Here is a 22,500-nt window from a genome sequence, read left to right as displayed (position 1 = left end):
GAAGTGAAACAGGATTTCGGAGATTAACAGTAATAAAATCAGTAACTTAATATGGGATTACAGTGCAATAATTTGTGAAATGTGACAGAACAAGAGAATCTGGAAATATTGGACTTTTTCAGAATTTGTTGGACTTGTTGGGGACTCAAAAGCATATGCTGTACTTCGTTGTTAATGTTTGGAAAAGTGTTTTGGGGAGGGCAAGAGAAGGGAGAGTTTTTTTCTTAAATAGTACCAATTTTCTGTTATGTGGTTTTCTTTACATGCTATAAAGTAATTATTTCAGTTATTTTTAAGTGTAATAGAGATTGTAAACAGGTGTTGCTGTTCAGTTTTTTTTTCTCTTTTCCGTCTCTCTTCTTCAGTTTTGAGAAATGTAGGCACTGCAATGCATTAAAAAAAGCCTGATTAAAAAGCATGATAAAAGAAAAATTAATGTGCTTTTTCTCATTCTTGCATGGGGAAATGAATGGATTAAAGACCTTAAATGGAATTTATTTTTTATTAAGTTTTAAATGAGAGCAAGTAAATGAAAAAGAACATTGAATATTATGTGACTTTTTTTTCCTAGCAAATACTTGAAAGCTCAGTAACAATTCTGCAGCTAGTCTTCGTTTCAATGGAAACAATCTGATAGAGAAACTGACTACAGTCTGGTGGAGAGTGATTTGTTGAGGGGGGAAAAAAGAAATTGGCAGTAGTTAATGTTCTCTGAAAACATTCTGTGTTTTTTTCCAGCTGGAAAAGCTATAAAGATGAGAATAACAGTTTAGGATAAAAAGGTCTTGTTACCAGTCAGAACTGTTAAAATCAGACACAAACTTTGAGCTTGGATTTTAGTTTTTTAGTTCCCAAGAGTAACAAAGTAAAAACCTGCAAGTAAATCTGAGAAATCCAAAAACAAACAATGGACGAGCGTTTTCATCTTAATCGGCCTTCTTCCGATCCTGTTTCCTGTTCCTTTGGAGCCTTTTAAAGGGTAATCGCCAAATCTTGGTCTCTGCCTTCTGAATTCCCGTTTTAAAGGGACCACACCATTAAGTCGAGACTCTCTAGCTGCTTGTAACATGGCTATCCATCACATTTCCACGTACTCTGTGATGGGAGGGGAAGACTGCGGGAGTGAAGTGGGATAAGCTGATTCTTCCAGTAGAACAGGGTGAATTGGGATTACCCAATTTGAAGGGCTTTTCAGAGCTGTACAATTGACTCCTATACATAGCACAAGCAGAAAACTATAATTCAAAGTGGAAAGGGATGATGAAACATGGGGGAAGCTCAAGAAACAAGGAGAGACTGGGATTTTGGATGCAGGCCTTTAAGGAGAATAACAACAATCCATGTAGGATATTATATAAGAAGTAAACAAACAAGGGAATGGCGAAAGGAGATTTTACCAATAGGGATAACTGCAATTAGGGATACAGACAATAGGGCAGAGGGGGCCAGAGTTTATTGGAGAAAACTGGCAAAGAAACCAGGATATTGGGAGGAAATAACTAGAGAGGAAAAGATGATAGAATGGGAAGATGCCAAGAATTTATGTGAGCTGCATGTTAGAAATTGCCTTCCCTAGCATGGATTGTTGCAGAGTATAGGCAATGAGAAATATGGGGGGGGTCCTAAACGAAAGACCAGCACTGGTGGAGTTTTTAATAGAATCTAAAACAGAAGCAGTCATTAAGAAAGGAATAATTTATTACAACATATAAAATATTGCATGATGACTATAAGAATCAGAGGGGGTTAGAAAGGATTGGGAAGAGATTGGATAAGCAACTCGCAACGAAACAATGGGAGGATATATGTTGTTGTTGTTGTTTTGTCTTTCGGCTTTTTCCAGGTTAGGGGTCGCCACAGCGGAACTCCGGTCCGCTAATGATTGGCAGTAGAGTTTTACGTGCTGGCTTGCCGGGCCTAATGCACAACCTTCAATGAAGGAACGCCCGTTCACGCATGTCGCAGAAGACGCTCTAACTGAGAATCGAACGGGCAACATCTAACTGTGCGGCGACAATGCTACCGCAGCACCACCCATGCCTCCAAAATGGCCAACAAAGTTAAGATTTTAGATTTTTGCCTGGAAATTTTACATAGATATTTTTATACCCAAAGTAGACTCCAGAGAATTTTTCCTCAGGTAGACTCTAAATGCTGGAGGTGTGAAGGGGACGAAAGAGATAATTAGGAACATATTTTCTAGGAGTGTGGTGAATTGACAGACTTTAAGGATTCTCTGCGGGATGCACTGTCTGAGATGATGGGTTAGCAGACTGGTCTGATGAAGGAGATGATTTTTCTGAGCTTTGATACAGAATTGGAATTGCCTAGTCATGGTAAGGCCTTGCTGTGTCTAATAATGGTGGCTGCCAAAACAATTACTAGAAAATGGAAATCGGAATCTAAACCAGCTATACTGGAATTAATGAGTATAGTAACAGATGTAAAACGACTGGAATTGGGGTCTTTTTGGAAAAGGGTAGGCGCAAACTACATAGGAAAAATGGGAATTGTGGGAACAATACATACAAGGGAGGAATGAGGCCTGAAAGGCAGCAAGACTTAAATGAGCTGTGCGAAGGATTGGGTAGAGTATAACTGTATAATGTTTGCAACTTGGAGTGTGTTTAGTATGGTTTGTGATGTAAAATGCTTGTGACTAGGATTGTTTTGTGTGGCTTGTTTTTATTTATATAAATGCGTGATTGCCTGTATAGTAAGTGATGAGGATGTTTCTTGTTTTAAAAAAAAAAAAACAGGAATTGAATAATTTATGTAATATTACTTCGGTTATATGATATATAGCAATATATGCCAAGAATGTTTATGTTAATATAGTTTGATTACGTTTATATAAATGTAAATTTGCCTATGTCACAAGTGATAATTCAGTAAAGGTGTGTTTAGGAGGGAGCATTGTTAAAAAGTGCCAGCCAGACTTGATCTCTTGCTCCTTTTTCCACACTTTGGAATTTCATCACCTCCTAGGGTTTTCCCTCTATTCTAGTTTTCTTTCTTCTTCCTTTTCATTGTTCCATATTCTGGTGTGTCTCATTGTGTTTAATTTTGAGTTTCTTCATTTTTGATGCTAATACCCAGCTTTTTACTTTGGTTGTAATTGTCTAAAATATGTTGTCATTTCCTTTGTGTTAACTCTCAGCCTCTGCATATTGTTTATATAGTGAAGTGCAATAATTCACCATAATTTTTCCTATATCCACTTTTACACTGCAGGGCTGGGCTTAGATGAAAATGCTGCATGGTGCCGCCTAACCCATCCTGGCCTACCTTCACTGTCCAGATTACTTTTTTCTTCCTATTTCTCAGTTTGACTCTTCATTTTTTCCTACAGTTATCCTTTCATTTAACATGTTCTATTTAAGCAAGTTTCCATTCTGATAATGGGAAGAAACCAGTGCCTTAAGCCAGAGATAGAAGTCATGGGGGTTCTAGATGCTTTGGGGTGCATTTTAGTTTAACTACCTTTTTATCCAGTGATTGCCTGGAAAGCTGTTCAGTTGTACTGTTCAATTCTTTTACTGCATCCTTTGAGCACATCTTAATTGATCAAGATTAGACCTTTAAATAAACTAAATGGGATCTTCAAGGCACCCAGAAGCCATGGGGTTAGAGATGTTCTGAGGTGCATTTGGGTTTTTTCCAACCTTTTGATCAAGTGATGGCCCGAACAAAAATGCTGACAGAAATGGTATTTAATCCTACTTTTTATTTAAAAAAAGAAATAAGTTGTGTACAAGATTTAATGCTTGAAGCTGACCAAGACACCACTTCACAATAAACGGAGAAGAAAAGTGTCCCTGAGGATATATGTATCATATCGGGGAATAGTACCTTCCCCCACCTCAAAATAAGTAGTCAGTTCTGTGCATTCCTCCTCCAATATTAAATCAGGATTAAAATTACAGCATAAATGCCTTAACTGGTAGCTATCGTTGGGAGGGGGGGGGGGGGTTAGCATACTGTTTATATGTCTGGCAAGACTGCTTGTCCATCAGCTTACTTGATTGGCTTGAATAAACTTTTAAAAAAAAAAAAAAAGTCAACAAGGCATCTTGCTGAGTATATTGGAAGCAATTCCTCATTGTTAGGGTTTGTCCAGATTTCTTGATAAGAGGGAGAGAGGTATGCTTCCACAGTCCACATAAACAATTTGCCACACGTTTAACTTATTCCTTCCAGTACAGCTCTCTTGGGTGTGTACCTTTAACTCCCAGTGAGTGTGGCTTGAGCCTTTTTTCACCTTACATTTCTAACAAATACTCATTGACTGAGGTCAAATATCAGTACATTGCTTGCTATCATGTATGCTTCAAGATTAAATATTCTGATACCTTGTATGTAGCATGGTTTTGGAATTAATGCAAATATGAACAAGCAATATTTGATGCTTAGAACCGCAGTAGGGTTTAACTGCAAAAATTCCTGAAGGCACACTCAGCTGTGATGAGTTCAAAGTGTTCCAATCAAAGTTGTTTCTCACAAATCGCAAATCCAGATTAATATTGCCAAAAATATCTTGTTGATCTTTGCTAGCATCATTGTAATGACACTTCTCAGTGCAATATGTATGGTATATATACACACACACACACACACACACACACACACACACACACACATGTATAGTGGATATAAAAAGTGTACACACCCCTGTTAAAATGCCAGTTCTTTTGTGATATAAAAAAATGACCACAATAAATCATCTCAAAAGTTTTCCCACCTTTAATGTGACCTATAACCTGTATAATTAAATTGAAAAAAAAAAATCTGTTAGGGGAAAAATATAAAAAATAAACGTACGATAAGCTGGTTGCATAAGTGTGCACACCCTTAAACTAATAATTTGTTGAAGCACCTTTTAATTTAATTACAGCCTTCAGTCTTCTTGGGTACACATCTGCCATCAATTAAAGAGACTCTAATTAACCCCAAATATAAAGTTCAACTGTCCTAGTAGGATTTTCCTGACATTTACTCAGTTGTCTGCTACAGCGAAAGCCATGGTTCGCAGAGATCTTGCAAAGCATCAAAGGGATCTCATTGTTGAAAGATATCAGTCAGGAGAAGGGTACAAAAAAATGTCCACAGCATTGGATATACCATGGAACACAGTGAAGACCGTCATCAAAAAGTGGAGAAAATATGGGACAACAGTGACGTTGCAAAAGAACTGGACGTCCCTTCAAAATTGATGAAAAGACCAGACAAAAACTGGTCAGGGAGGTTGCCAAGAGACCTACAGCAACACTGAAGGAACTCAGTAATTTCTGGCAAGTACTGGTTGTGTAATGTGTGACAACAATCTCCCGTATTTTCCATATGTCTGGACTATGGGGTACGGTTGCAAGACAGAAGCCTTTTCTTACACAGAAAAACATCCAGGCCCAGCTAAAATTTGCAAAACAATACATCAAGACTCCCAAAAGCATGTGGGGAAAATGTGTTATGGTCTGATGAGACCAAGGTTGAACTTTTTGGCCACAATTCCAAAAGGGACGTTTGGTGCAAAAATAAGTCTCATCACCAAAAGAACAACATCCCCACGGTGAAGCATGGTGGTGGCTGTAGTATGCTTTGGAGTTGCTTTTCTTCAACCTGAACTGGGACTTTAGTCAAGGTGGAGGGAATTATGAACAGTTCCAAGTACCAGTCACTTTTGGTCCAAAACCTTCAGGCATCTGCTAGAAAGCTGAAGATGAAGAGGAATTTACTTTTCAACATGACAATGACCCCAAGCATACATCCAAATCAACAAAAGAATGGCTTCACCAGAAGAAAATTAAAGTTTTGGAATGGCCCAGCCAGAGCCCAGACCTTAATCCAACAGAAAATCTGTGGGGTGACCTGACAAGGGCTGTACACAAGAGATGCCCTCGCATGACAATTTCAAGCGCTTTTGCAAGGAAGAGTGGGCAAATATTGCCAAGTCAAGATTTGCCATGCTAACAGACTCCTACCCAAGAAGACTGAATGCTGTAAGTCAAAAGGTGCTTCAACAAAGTATTAGTTTAAAGGTGTGCACACATGCAACCAGCTTATTGCATGTTTTTTATTTTTATATTTTTCCCCTAACAGATTTTTCAATTGAATTGTACAGGTTATAGGTCACATTAAAAGTGGGAAAAGTTTTGAAATGATTTATTGTGGTCTAATTGTTTTATATCACCAAACCTGGTATTTTAACAGGGATTTGTATACTTTTTTTTTTTTTTTTTTTTTTTTATATATATCCACTGTGCACAAATACATATATACATATATGCACATACGGTACAGTGCATTCCACAGTTTGGAAGTTTCTGGCCCACGAACCTTTTCAAGAATCTGTCAAGCACATCAAACACATTGACAGGATGCTTAGACTTGCTTCTTGTCCTAGTCTGAGCTCTTAGATGAACTTGTCTCTGTATTAGGAGCATTTCAGAAGCCTTTCCCTGGAAAGATCAACGTTAAGCAGGTAAAACTTTTCATTGGTTCAGCAACATGGTCGTCTTCGCTCACTGATGTAACTGATCTTTAACAACATAGATCTGACAAGTACACAGAAAATAGAGTCCAGAACTAAAGTGCTGATGTACACTTATTGCCAATCTCCAACCCCTGGGACAAAGAAGATAGCCAAATAAGTGCATCACTTGAAATTTCAAAACCTTGGAAGATGCTTTTCAATTTACAATTAGTTATCCCCAGTTTCCCCTTCATTGGGCCATCATGTCATTTTGGGGCAAAGTTATGCTTTCTGTATTTCAGCTTACCGTGAAGGCAGAACTTAAAACTTTTCTGTTGGAAGAATGTATTCCTATTTGTTCTCACTTTTGCAGTGTGACTTTCAAAAGTTACATGAGTTATCCACTTTGAATTTTCATTAAAAATGACATACTTGTTTGGACAAGGCATTCATTACCAAGGTAAGTTCTGTCCATAATTTTATACCAGTATATCTATGTACTCATTTCTAGCTAAACTGTATTAGGCTAATGCCTCTTGCAGTACTGTGGATGTTCAGAGCTCTCTCCAATGTAATATTAATAATATAATACTGCTGCCTTCCAGAAGGACCAGCAAATGCGCCCTTTGCAAAATGTGTAGAGGGAAAGCAGATGCCCATATAGTGCCTCGTTGAGTGGTTTGCTAACCATGTATGTATCTTACAATAAGCACAGGAAAATTCTGGCTCCAGAGTCCCATCCTTACAAGCAGTGGCCACTGCTGTGGCATTCTTTAAAGAACGTCTCCTTGAACAAGATATGTGCATCTGAGGCATGGTTTGCGTTGCCTAACTTTAACAAACATTGTAATATTGCTGCAGCTTCTGTGTTCTCCTGAATGTTTAACTACCCTGAGCCAATACCCAGGACCTTTTATTGCAACACTTTTAGGGACATTGCCCTAACAGGTGGATTTTGCTGCAAGAGTTCTTTATTCCATCAAATGCAAAGTTTTCACCATAAGGTTGAGATGACATTAGCATCAGGCTTGATCCCTTTTACTATTCCTCTTTGGAAATGTTGACAGATCTGTTTCAGATCTGTTTTTAAAGATGACAAGTTATTACTTAAAGCATTCAAACCCTCCTAGTTGTCATCCTATCAGTCTACATTTCTTGGCATTGGGCAAAACATGAGAAGGTGCACCTTGCACAGATAAGATTTCCACAAGAGCAGCTAATGGACATTTTTAAACATTAGAGGGAGGACAATCCTGAGCGGACAGGTGATCCGCTGTGGCAACTCCTAACCAGGAAAAGCCGAAAGAAGAAGAGGGAGGACATTTTTTGAACTGCATGCTTAGCATGAAAGGAACCATTCTTATGTTTTGAAGTGTGTTGGACTTTCATCTTGATGCACTGTTATTGTATGTATGCATGCGTCACACCTCTCACCCTCTTGTTGCAAGAAATCTAGACAAAGCGTAAAATAATGGGGGGACAAAGGCCCAAAAATAGAGACATTTTAAATACTACTCTTATAAACTTTAGAAAGTTTTTAGATTAACAGGATTTTTGTTAGCATGCATTTTCTGAAGGATGTGAATTCTGAAACTCTGATATATATACATATAATATATATATATATATATATATATATATATATCAATCATTATTTAACAACTTTAGTCTTCATTGATTTGCCAGAAGACTGCAAACTTTGAGGAACGTACCAAAAACATTAGGGAAAAATCTGGACATTTTGAGAGGTATGGCATGTATGTATGTATGTATTCATATATTTATTTGTTATCAGATAAGCCCACTAGACAAATTATGCTTCTTCTGGGGGCAACCGAGAAGTACTTAAGTGACTTGCTCAGTCACATAGTAGGCAATGAAATCCTTCCACCTGGATATAACGTACTAAGACTCGACCGAGTAGCCAAGAAAGGAGGAGGGGTAGCTATTCTATTTAAATAACCAAAAGACAAGGTGGTGGAATAAAACCAATAACTCTAAAATACGGAAAACACAGGAACTCGGTTGGTAGTTTCCTAGGGTTTGTTCACAACTCCAAACTCTCGACAACAGCAGCAAACCAGTGAATACAGTCTCCAATACAATCCCACATTAACGCTTTTCAAAACCACTGCGTTTTCGTTTACAAAGTATGCACTTCCTCAGATGAATAATGAACTCTCTTAACCATCTTTATATACTGTCACTAATTGATTAATTGATTAATTGGTGAATTGATTAAAACTGTATTAAAACAAGTATCATTACACTTATTCAAACACATTTAAATAAAAAAATATATATATATTCCATCCTAGAATTCATTGTTTGAATTTACTATAAAGTGTTTGAGTCTGAATACTTTGATGAATGTATTAAAAAACTTATTTAAAAATCCACATTTAACATATTAATAAAAACAGAATGAAAATATCAGTAAAAAATGCAAGCATATTTCCTTATTTAAACCTTAAGGCCATCTAGTGGTCATTAGAATTGCTACATTACAAATTGTAATGCCATCCTGTTTTAATGTAGGACATTCAAATAATGTGTTAAAATTATGTTAAAAAATAGCAACTTATTAGAAAAATATGTATACCCTCTACATTCAAATAGTTTATAAAAAGTTAAAAACTAAAGTTTAATTACCCTTAATATCGTCTCATTTTAATTTAATTCATATTATTGCATAAACATTTGTAAATATAAATAAATAACCTCAATATATATATATATATATATATATATATATATATATATATATATATATATATATATATATATATATAGATAGATAAAAAACAAACATACTATATTGCACATAAAGGAAAAATGAGTTAAAACTTGTTGACATTGTAAAAAACTGAAACTTCACAATTTGGCTGCCCTTAATTTAAGCAGATGTAAAATACTGGTATGCTCATTGAGCCCTGGTGGGTTGTATGATTCAAGTGTCATTTGCCACCATAGCTCCCTGTACTCCAACTTTTCTTCCCAAGGCCCTCCTCTAATATCTTTATCTGTATGTTCAATAACAGAAAAAAGAAAACTAGCTTGATAACATTCTTTGCTATGTTTGTACAAAGCGTTGGTTTCCTTTCCATTTTTAATGTCATTAAAATGTTCAAATATTCGTCTTTTTAATTTCCTTTCCGTCTTTCTTATGTAGAAAGAAAAACATTTTGTACAACTTGCAAAGTACACTAGGCCCATAGACTCACAGTTATAAAAATGTTTATCATTTACTATCACTCTATTCCTGCTCTTAATATTAATTTCATTCCCATTAAGAATATACGTGCATTGGGCACATCTACCACATTTGTAAGTGCCCTTTCTCTTTCTTTCTTGTGAAATTGCAGTATGTTTATTTTCTAAAATGTTCATCATACTTCTGGAGTTTTTATACACAATCTTAACAGGGCCCTTGTTGATCTTATCTAAGTCCATTAATTCTGTGAATCTATTCCATTCATTACAAAAAATGTGTCTTATTTTGTTATTAATAGCATTATACTCTAGAGTGAGGGCTGAATGAAAATTATCTGTGTTTATTATTTTACTTCCACTTTGTCCAGATATCTTACCACTGTCAGGTCCCTTTACTATAGGTTTGAATCTAGTCTCTCTTCCATTTAGGACTTCCTGTCTAATGTCTCTAATAAACTTTTCTGGGTATCCTCTGTTTTTGAACATATTTTCCAACAAATCACATTCCGTCAAAAAATCTTCATCATTGCTGGTCATTCTACATCCTCTCACGTATTGACCTTTAATAATATTCTTTTTTACGTGTAAAGGGTGTGAACTATCAAAATGTAAGAAGGAATTACAGTATGTTGGTTTCCTAAAAACTTTTGTTTCTAAACCTCCTTCTTTCTTATAGATTTCTATATCCAAATATTGTAACACATTCTGGGAACTTTGATATGTAAATTTCAAAACGTTAGTTGTACCATTAAGATATTCCATAAAAATTCTTAATTTTTCTTCAGTCCCAGTCCAGAAAATTACAATATCGTCCAAAAATCTATGGTAGCTTATCCAGGAAGAGCTAAATACACTATTCAAAACATATTCCTCTTCCCATTTTGCTAAAACCAAGTTGGCGTAAGTGGGGGCACTAGCTGCCCCCATAGCTACTCCCTGGATCTGCTTGTAAAATTCACCATTAAAGAATAAAAAGTTATTCTGCAATACTGTTTCCATAAGCCAGACACTCACAAGTTTATCATTGTTGGACAAATTCGGGTACTCATAAACAATTTCTTCAAACATTCCAGTGCCCTCATTATAAGGAATGGAGGAAAACAAATCAATAACATCTATTGTGACAAAAACAATATTTCCTATATTTTTGATGTTGGGAATAACTTTTAAGAGATCCCATGAATCCTTTAAAATTTGTTTCCTATCCATCCACACCTTTTTCAACTTAACATGCTAGGGCATGAGTTTTTGACCCTACAGCAGATACGATAGGCCTTAAAGGGGGATCTGTCTCACTCTTGTGAATTTTGGGTATACCAAATATCATAGGAATTTTAGGTTTATCCACCCTTAAAAAACCCAAAGTCTCACCATTGATTAAACCTTCTAACAACATATCATTCAGTTTTATATCTATATTATTGTAGGCAATATTTATCTCATTTTTAGATACGTGCTGATATTTGTTATCCCAAAGGATTTTGTACATCCTGCTTTCATACTCAGTTTTCTCCATTATAAGTATACCTCCCCCTTTATCTGGTTTCATGACCCTTAGATTAGGGTCATCCTTTAGTTCCGTTAAAATTTTCATTTCTTCTTTAGTTAAGTTATGATGAGGTCTTTGGTCTTTTGATACGTCCTTCCTAATCTCATTCTCAACTATTTTTTCCAAATTTCTCAAAAAAGGATGAAGGGGGGATTGTGAGTAGATCTATGCTTTAAAATATTTACACTGTCTTGGGGAACTTTATTAGGAAGCACCAATTGAAGGTTTATTTTCCTTAAAAATAGTTTAATTTCAATTAAGGATTTGGCTAAGTCACCTTGTGTAGCAGGTATGTATTTTAATCCTTTGGACAATAGGTTAAAATGACCTTTATGTAGGTCCAAATAACTGAAATTATATATATGAAACTTGTTATAAGTCCATCTGTTGTTCACCTTATGGATTTCTGCTGGGGGGTGGGGGTGGTTGCTTTCAGAGGTTATATCTAATATTTCCCCCTGCCCCTTCTTCCCCCTCTCCACTGAAAATTTTCCCCACGGTCCACCTGTCTGTTCATAATTCTTTCAGATCTTCTGAGAGGTGGGAATTCATCCTCATAGGATGGAAATCTTTCTGGTGGGTCTAAATTTTCAGTGGTTTCCACTCTAGCCCTTCCTTTATTATAAAATGTTTCTTAAAGGGTGGACTAGGATAGCTAATCTTGTTGTTATATTCATGCATGTCCCTTTCCATTTTCTTAATTTTTCTCACAACCAATATTTACATCTATCTCTTTTCTTATGTTAAAATATTTATTTTTTTCTTCCTCTATAGAAAACATTAGATCACTAGTGATGACCTTATCTAAAATCTCAATTTCCTTTAGAAGGTCATCTTGAATCCTGATATTTTCCCTTACCATTAATTTCAACATCTCTATCCCACACTGATTAAAAATTTCTAACAGTTCAGAGTGAAATAGCGAACCTGGGACCACATTATTAGGGTATTTGTACAATCTTAACCCTTTGGGTACAATATTTTTACAAATACATTCATTTAAATAAGAATTCTCTACATTCAAAGTCCTATGCTTATGCAACAATTTAAACAGGTTATGTAGATTGTCTTTATACGTGTTACTGTTCGGTCTAACTGTAGCGTCTTTCACGCTGTTTTTAAAAATGTATTTTTGTTGTAGCCAGTCACCAATCTCCTTAATAGGAGAAACAGTACCTTTATTAGAAGCACCACGTTGTGTACGCTCATCACGTTTCTCCTTAGGCGAACAGTTACTAGTTCCATCCCTCGTTCTGTTTTGTAACGCATTCGGGGTAATGGCTGGATCAAAACTACCCTCTGTTGGTTCTATTCGGAAGCCGGCGTCCCCTCTCGCACCCATAAGCTCCATTTCCTTCACAGTATTAGGTTTTACCAATTGTAAAACCAACCCTTCGGTTCTTTCGGGGATGTTAACAGCATTCAACTTTTGCGTACAGACCAAGGAGGAAGCAATAGGAGTTAGGAGGTTGACCAGCTCAGTTAGCTGGCCAATCAGCTTACGTGTCAACCCTAGGTCTTCCTGCGACATTGCAGGAACTTCCTGGTTATCCATCCACAAACTCACAAATAACCAAAAGACAAGGTGGTGGAATAAAACCAATAACTCTAAAATACGGAAAACACAGGAACTCTGTTGCTAGTTTCCTAGGGTTTATTCACAACTCCAAACTCTCGACAACAGCAGCAAACAAGTAAATACAGTCTCCAATACAATCCCACATTAACGCTTTTCAAAACCACTGCGTTTTCGTTTACAAAGTATGCACTTCCTCAGATGAATAATGAACTCTCTTGACCATCTTTATATACTGTCACTAATTTATTAATTGATTAATTGGTGAATTGATTAAAACTGTATTAAAACAAGTATCATTACACTTATTCAAACATATTTAAATAAAAAAAAAAAAAAAAAACTTTTTATTCTTTAATGGTGAATTTTACAAGCAGATCCAGGGAGTAGCTATGGGGGCAGCTTGTGCCCCCACTTACGCCAACTTGGTTTTAGCAAAATGGGAAGAGGAATATGTTTTGAATAGTGTATTTAGCTCTTCCTGGATAAGCTACCATAGATTTTTGGACGATATTGTAATTTTCTGGACTGGGACTGAAGAAAAATTAAGAATTTTTATGGAATATCTTAATGGTACAACTAACTTTTTGAAATTTACATATCAAAGTTCCCAGAATGTGTTACAATATTTGGATATAGACATCTATAAGAAAGAAGGAGGTTTAGAAACAAAAGTTTTTAGGAAACCAACATACTGTAATTCCTTCTTACATTTTGATAGTTTACACCCTTTACACGTAAAAAAGAATATTATTAAAGGTCAATACGTGAGAGGATGTAGAATGACCAGCAATGATGAAGATTTTTTGACGGAATGTGATTTGTTGGAAAATATGTTCAAAAACAGAGGATACCCAGAAAAGCTTATTAGAGACATTAGACAGGAAGTCCTAAATGGAAGAGAGACTAGATTCAAGACTAGATTCAAACCTATAGTAAAGGGACCTGACAGTGGTAAGATATCTGGACAAAGTGGAAGTAAAATAATAAACACAGATAATTTTCATTCAGCCCTCACTCTAGAGTATAATGCTATTAATAACAAAATAAGACACATTTTTTGTAATGAATGGAATAGATTCACAGAATTAATGGACTTAGATAAGATCAACAAGGGCCCTGTTAAGATTGTGTATAAAAACTCCAGAAGTATGAGGAACATTTTAGAAAATAAACATACTGCAATTTCACAAGAAAGAAAGAGAAAGGGCACTTACAAATGTGGTAGATGTGCCCAATGCACGTATATTCTTAATGGGAATGAAATTAATATTAAGAGCAGGAATAGAGTGATAGTAAATGATAAACATTTTTATAACTGTGAGTCTATGGGCCTAGTGTACTTTGCAAGTTGTACAAAATGTTTTTCTTTCTACATAGGAAAGACGGAAAGGAAATTAAAAAGACGAATATTTGAACATTTTAATGACATTAAAAATGGAAAGGAAACCAACGCTTTGTACAAACATAGCAAAGAATGTTATCAAGCTAGTTTTCTTTTTTCTGTTATTGAACATACAGATAAAGATATTAGAGGAGGGCCTTGGGAAGAAAAGTTGGAGTACAGGGAGCTATGGTGGCAAATGACACTTGAATCATACAACCCACCAGGGCTCAATGAGCATACCAGTATTTTACCTCTGCTTAAATTAAGGGCAGCCAAATTGCGAAGTTTTAGTTTTTTACAATGTCAACAAGTTTTAACACATTTTTCCTTTATGTGCAATATAGTATGTTTGTTTTTTATATATATATATATATATATATATATATATATATATATATATATATATATATATATATATATATTTATTGAGGTTATTTATTTATATTTACAAATGTTTATGCAATAATATGAATTAAATTAAAATGAGACGATATTAAGGGTAATTAAACTATTAAACTTTAGTTTTTAACTTTTTATAAACTATTTGAATGTAGAGGGTATACATATTTTTCTAATAAGTTGCTATTTTTTAACCTAATTTTAACACATTATTTGAATGTCCTATATTAGACTGGTTGTTTGTGTAACTTGAGCACTAATCCAGACATTCTCATGGTATTTATTACTGCTTGGTTGTAACTTGATTAAAGTGTAGCTATCATTCAAGTCTTTTGGATTAAGCACTTGGGCTTCAGACCAGTTGTTTTACATTAGGAAGGTTTGTGGCAAGCACTGTGGTGGCAGGACAGGTAGCTTTCATCCTTCTAAGTTGGGAACTGCTGATTGAGAGCCCAGTGTCCAAGTGTATTAGTTCTGGTTTAGGCACTTGGGCTTCAGGCCAGTTATTTTGGTCTGCACTCTTGTGGGAGAAAGAAGCTGGACTTCTGCCTTCTGAGCTGGGAATTTTCTTTATAGTGCCTGAATATTTGAACTGTATCTTTCACCTTTTGCTCTAGCATAGACTAGATCCAGGCAGCCTGAATCTAGCTTTGTTTATATACTTGTTGTTTGTTTGTACCTGGCACTTACTCCACTATAAGTCAGCACTAAAAATTAAAAGCACTACACTTCACTCCCCCACTGGCCCTTTGTTTTCTCAATTAAGGATTTCCTAACATTATTATTTAGCATGTCCAAAAGGGTCAGTGTCCAATCTCCTCTCGGTCCAGCTGGTGAATCTGCCAGCCTCACATAAATGCTACCACTCCACTGAATCAAACACATAAACACACAATACCGAGGCTCTGAGTAAAAATTTACTCAAACAGCAGAGGCTCCAGCAGGCCACACCCACCACGACTGCTACCTCAAGACACCACCCCACAGCAAACACATAAACATAAAAGCAGTGTGCCAAAGCAGTCAGCCCTTAAGGCCAAATACAACACTGCACGACTGAGAGGCCTACTCGAGTATGAAGAACATCGATGTCTGTGCTAGAGCCTCCTCGCACTATTAGGTTTTACTCTCATATCATGCTCCAGTCCCAAACTCCAGAAACCCACCACAAAAGGAGGAGGTGTATCCATATTCATAGTTGATACCACACCTCCAGGTTGGGTTGGCGCATGAAGCCTTCGAAACCATCCAGGTGCAACTAACAATAGGCAAAAAGGATATAAATGTATCTCCAAACACCATCATATTGGGTGACTTCAACTGCAATATAGACTGAGGAACATTCTCAAGCCCTACTTTCTAGCCCCACGGTTCCTGGAGTTCATAAATTGACCATAGTGAAGAACTTCTAGCAAGCTTAACACACACTACTCATGACTGGTGTGGTATCCTTCAAGGCCCTGAGTCAGGAAACCGCAACCCAAGCTGCGGAAGCCCTTACAAATGCCTTCTATGAACACCTCATCATAAGGCCTTTTCATTCAGCCAGGAACCTGGGTGGAAACTCACGAATATGCTCAGAAATAGTCCAAAATGATACAAAAATCACTGAACCCAGAGACATTGCCAACATACTGGCAGACAGGTTCAGTGCAAACCCCCCTCTTCAGAAAACTCTCCCCCTAATCAGCCGAAACTATCCCACTTTATGTAGCCTCCCCGGACATCTTCTCTGCCTAAACTAAAGCTGCTCTCTAGGACTAAAACTGCTGTCCACACCTGTGTGCTACCGCCTCGGCTGTGAGAAAACTAGCCTATAATGAGGCAGCTGTTTAATCCTCAAGGCAGCAGGATCCAGCCTACTACAGGATACGCCCACGGCATCACTGTGCAACTGTCCACACACTCCACGCTCTACGGACCCTGGTAATTGGTACCCCTTCCATATAGCAAAGTCTAGTAGCAAGAAGCTATGGAGAGGATCATACTCATAAACAAAGCTTGATATCCTTCCAGAAGGGACTCACGGAAACAGATATTGGTGCCAGAGCCATGGCCTGAGAAAAACGCCAAAATGGGTATCATATTCGAAGAAAAACAAACCCACCTCAAGCTACCACATAGGTAGTAATCCACTAAGCACAGAAGAGGTTATCACCTGGGGGGGACCAGGCGTTACGGTGGCCTTTTTGACCTCACATTGCTAAAGTGGTTAGAAAGACCTTCTACATTGCCCACCTGATCATGGAAGGATTCACATCCAGATCTAGTGAGGTTCCCTCCCTTTCACTCTTCAGATCAATGATCGAAAAGTACAATGCCCCATTCGGGGATGTATCTCACACGACATCTGCAGCAATTTGAGAGACCCCAAAGTTTCCACCAAAAGGATAACCAGCTCTATACCGTCAGAGGTGACATGTGCCCTGCATACGCTGGCCACAACCAACCCGAATTAATGGACATGCTCCACCCTCAAAAAATCCACAAATCCCAAAATCACAAAATAGTTTTGTACTTAAACCTTAGCAGCGGGATATAATAGGACGGTGCTGGAGGGATAGGTTTATCACCAGAGACTCCTATGCTGTGGAATAAAAATCCCGGTCCATGGTGAGGCAGAGCACCTTCACTGCTGGACAGAGGCACAACAAACTAATGGGCACAGTTTTTTTTTCACTTAAAGGGTGGCGTAAGCCACAATAATTTGGGCTAGGCTTATAAATGCCTTAGGGCAGATAGCCTAGTATAAACCTATGAACCTATGAACCTATAAAACAGGATGGCATTACAATTTGTAATGTAGTAATTCTAATGACCACTAGATGGCCTTAAGGTTTAAATAAGGAAATATGCTTGCATTTTTTTACTGACATTTTCATTCTGTTTTTATTAATATGTTAAATGTGGATTTTTAAATAAGTTTTTTAATACATTCATCAAAGTATTCAGACTCAAACACTTTATAGTAAATTCAAACAATGAATTCTAGGATGGAATATATATATATTATATATTTTTTATTTAAATGTGTTTGAATAAGTGTAATGATACTTGTTTTAATACAGTTTTAATCAATTCACCAATTAATCAATTAATAAATTAGTGACAGTATATAAAGATGGTTAAGAGAGTTCATTATTCATCTGAGGAAGTGCATACTTTGTAAACGAAAACGCAGTGGTTTTGAAAAGCGTTAATGTGGGATTGTATTGGAGACTGTATTTACTGGTTTGCTGCTGTTGTCGAGAGTTTGGAGTTGTGAATAAACCCTAGGAAACTACCAACCAAGTTCCTGTGTTTTCCGTATTTTAGAGTTATTCTATTTAAATCAGACTTAGTTAACTATCTACCACTGTAAAATACCTCTTGATTCCAATGCAGAAATTCTCATCTCCAGACTTCATATTAACAAAGCCAAATCCATCTATATCATCTGTATGTATCTTCCTCCTGGTAATAACATTGCCACCCTGGAAAATATTCTTTGCTGGCTATCCCAACACTTACCCCAATAAACCATAATCCGAGGAGATATAAACATTGACTGGAACTGCTGTTGTAGCAGCCTCCCTACAACCCACATTAACCTATATGTTTTTTCTCAAACCATTACATCCCCCACCAGGATCAATAAAGCTAACCAGAAAGCAAGAATATTAGATTGGATTCTCATAAACCATCACCCTCACAATTATGATTCAGGAACCCTCCCTGATGATATAAGTGACTGCTCACTTACCTATATCATCAGGCACAAAACCCGTACTCCCAATCCAACATCTGTCAAAATTATCTGATCCAAAAAGAACTTTAACCCTGAGCTATTCGAAAAAGAACTAAGAGCTTGCAGTTGGTCTCCCTTAAAACACCTCCCTTTAGAAGAAGCCATCAATTACTTTATCTCTAACTTCCTTGCCATTCTCAACCAGCATGCTCCAACCAGATTAATTAGAGTTAAAACCAAGTCTGCCCAATGGCTTTCAAAAGTAACCAAACACAAAATGCACCTTAAATAAACATTGGGCCAAATGGAGAGTGACTAAAAACCCTGTTGACCAACAAACTTTTAGACAGCTAAGAAATGACACTAAGAAAGCTATACTCTCTGATAAAAGAAATTACTACCTACAATTCCAACAAACTAATCAAAACAACCCACAAAAATTCTGGACTAGCATTAACCAAATTACTCCACCCAGGTCAATCCACCACACCTAACCCTCAAAATACTGACCATAATAATCCCATGAATACAGCCAATACATTCTACCTTCTTTACTAATACTATCTAAACACTAGCTAGTCAGCTATCACCTAATAGTTTCACTCGAGTTTCTACCTCACCCCCTCCTTTTCATTTGCAACCTGTCCCAACTACATATATTCTAACCCTCATACAAAAACTAAAACCATGCTCTCCCTCAACAGACCAACTACCTGCTGATTTTCTACGGCTATCAGCCAAAGCTATAGCTTATCCTGTTTCCATTCTGATCAATAGGACTATTACCGAAGGTCACATACCTAGCTTATGGAAAGTCTCTCATATTATCCCCCTCCATAAATGCAGACACTCCAATGAGCTCTCCAACTACCACCCTATTGCCTTCTTTCACCTTTGGCAAAGATCATGGAGAAATGCATCCATAGGCAATTACTTGACCACTTAACACAAAATAACTTACTTTCCAGCCGTCCACATGGTTTCAGACCCTCACACAGCGCTACCACTGCCCTCCTTTCCTTTACAGATTGCATAAACAAAAAACGCAACCTTAATAACCTTTCCTCAGCACTATTCATTGACCTGTCCAAAGCATTTGACATGGTAAATCATCAGATTCTCATCAACATACTCAAATCCCTATCATTAGATGCACCTTCCATAAACTGATTCCAGTCCTACCTAGATAAGACAACAGGCAGTAATTTGGCATAAGACTCTTTCTACCCTCCAACCAGTTACCCAAGGTGTCCCTCAAAGGGTCCATACTAGGACCCCTTCTCTTCTCAATATTTATTAATGACCTTCATCTAGCCATCCCCCAAGCCACATGCATACAATATGCTGATGAATCCACACTTATATGCTCAGCCAAATCCACATCTTAATTTCTATCTCTTACCCAGAAGGCATTTAACACAGTTGAACAATGGTTTACACAGCGTTGCCTTCTTTTGAATCCCAAAAAAACGAACTCCTCCTCTTTAATCCGACTCACAAGTCCTCTCCATTTGATTTCTCAGTTACATCCACTAATGGTACCATTATATCACCAGACCCAACCACCAACCTATTGGGTATCACCATTGATAATCTGAACTTTGACATCCATATCAACAATACAATAAAAACTGTCAACAAAAAACTTGGCTCCCTCTATAGGATTAAACCTTACCTTTCCCCCAGAGCAAGAACAACCGTAGCTCACACTCATCTAAGCTCTACTCTCCTGTATGCCTCACCTATTTTTACTAACCTTTCTAAAAATAACCTCAGCAAACTGGAAACTTCCTACAATAGTATCACTAGATTTGCAACAGTAAACCCTTACAGAACCCACCATTGCATAAATGTAAAGCAGCTTGAATGGCTTCAACTACAAAATGTGATTAAATTCTATCAACTAACCATTGCCCATAAAACTGTATAAACCTTCCAGTACTCCTATTCTATCTACCCTCATCACTCCATATACAAATCTGAAATCTCTACGTTTCTCACACAAAAATCTTCTACATATCTCTAAACCTAACAACAAGGCTGGTGAATCTCTCTTCTCTAATGCTGTTGGAAAAACTTGGAATCTTCTCCCCAGTGACCTTTCTTCTCTTCCCTCTCTATCACTCTTCAAAAACAGACTGAAACTCTACCTTAGAACACGCTGGTTGTGCCCCTGTACTAAACCTGACTAGGCATCTATCCATCTGATTAAACTTAGCTCTGCCTATCCCAGACTACTCATGAACTAGTATATATTCTTTTACCTATAAATACAGATTCCCTCCTAAACTACACTGTGTCCAGTCTCTCTAAATACTTCCTATTGAAGAATATTTTTTTTTTATTTGTATATAATTAACCTGTATTCTCTTTTGACTTTAGTCTCTTCTTTTTATGTATTATACCTGCATACTGTATAGTATAAGCATTGTTGCACTATAAGTACTTTGTTTTTGTCCTCTCAGAATTTTATGTTGTAACCTGTAATATTCATTGTGTACAATGAATGCTGCTGTTTAGTCATTTTTTTTTCTCTTGTTGTACCTGCAATCTGCATTGTTTATTATGAATATTTTTATTTAGTCATATTTTGTGTATTGATTACTAAGTTTTTCATTTATCTGTCTTGGAGCCCATCTCCCTGGGCCTCTACTGAAAATGACATATATCCAGTTAGACTAGCCCGGTCAACAAATGTAAAATAAAAATAAATGAAAATTAAGATGGAAGGAATCTAACATTGTATCCTAGCTACAGAAAGCAGCTCCTAGCTTTAGTCCTCTGTGCTAAAACTGCCAGATTGAGCACCTCGCAAATGTTTCTATGAGAATCCTAGTTGACCCTTTTTCACTTGTATGCTGTAACCTTACAGCTTACTTGCAAGCTTGCAGTCTACACCCAACAAGTGCTTAGTAGTTATATTGTTATAAAAAGTGAGCTAGCCATTATCCTTTGTTAAAAAAGTGGGATACATTAAATTTATCAACCTCTTTTGAAGTAACATATACTCTGTTGTTTTGACTTGCAGTCATTCTCTTTATTACCAGTAAATATTATGTTTATGTATTGCAGGTGGTTGAAGCTGTTATGCATAGCTAATGGTTTATGTGCAAGTTTTCTGAGATTCATTGGGTGTGTCCTCATAAGCCTACATTAAGCAAGGTGTGTACAATGTTGTATAATTGTGACTTAATAGTTAGTGCTGCTTTCTCTCTCTTTAGCTGACCTTACCACCAATGGAAATTTTGAAGCCGTTGATGGGAAGACTGAGCCAACCTTCCCTGGAAAAAAAGTACAAAATGAAGATTCCATTGATGCGAATCAGACCAGCGAAGAAACTCGACAAGGAGATGAGGAGTCTTCAGCATGTTTGGAGGAAGAGACAAAAACAGAGAGTCAGGAGCCAGTCATGGTGCAGTCTGAAGGGGAAATTAGAGCAGAGGATGAGCAAGTAGTCGAGCCTGTGCTCAAATCTAATGAGGAAGCATCCGGTGTGCATAATGTGGAAGGTAGGTTGTGTGTATAAAAGAATAGGATGTAGCAGATTGTTTTACCTAAATACTTCACCTGCTGTTACATAAGTCACAGTAAGTGTTTTCAGTGAAATGTTGTACATTTCTCTGATTGGATTGAGATGGAACTGAGTTCTCCCTTGTTGTAGTGTTTTACAAGTTGAAAGCTGGTTTGCTACCTCTAACCATCTTTTGACATTTATACAGTTAATGATCTGTGCACTGTCTACCTCAAAATGCCAGCAACTAACTTTTTTTAAAACACCTTTATTGAATTATATTTGTGACATAGGCAAATGTACATTTATATAAAAGTAAAAGTAATCAAACTGTAGTAACAAGTTCACATTTATGAAATTATACTTCACATATATTGCTGTGTATCCTACGACCTAAGCAATGTCAGCAGCTAATTTAATTTCCTCATGGCTAATTCAGTTATATAGTGCAATTGGGCCATTGAAAAAAAGCTTTGCATTCATCAGTTCGAATCTTCCTGTCCCATCCCCTTAGATTTTGTTCACATTTAAGCCTCTACCTTTGTCATTATTCTGGCAGCATGCATCTCTCATTACCAGCTAGTCTAGTTCACAGTCCTTTTTAGTAGGAAGATGAATACCCATGGTAGTTTGGCCTGTTGATTAGGCTGTAATGATCTGGAACTGGTT

The 22,500-nt window shown here is 36.9% G+C and overlaps 1 protein-coding gene across 1 annotated transcript in view; it reads left to right on the top strand.

Annotated features, from left to right (window-relative positions):
* TRMT1L (tRNA methyltransferase 1 like) overlaps nt 1-22,500 on the top strand; it is a 741,948-nt gene that overhangs the window by 85,294 nt on the left and 634,154 nt on the right. Inside the window, exon 2 of the mRNA XM_044085311.1 lies at nt 21,542-21,829. Within this exon, the coding sequence (XP_043941246.1) occupies nt 21,542-21,829 (288 nt within the window). The remainder of the gene's footprint in view (nt 1-21,541; nt 21,830-22,500) is intronic.

The sequence above is a fragment of the Protopterus annectens genome, chromosome 10.part0 (genome assembly GCF_019279795.1).
Source record: "Protopterus annectens isolate FY-2018-M chromosome 10.part0, PAN1.0, whole genome shotgun sequence".
NCBI lineage: Eukaryota > Metazoa > Chordata > Ceratodontiformes > Protopteridae > Protopterus > Protopterus annectens.
The sequence above is the reverse complement of the archived record's forward strand: the minus strand, read 5'-3'. Positions and strand labels throughout refer to the sequence as shown.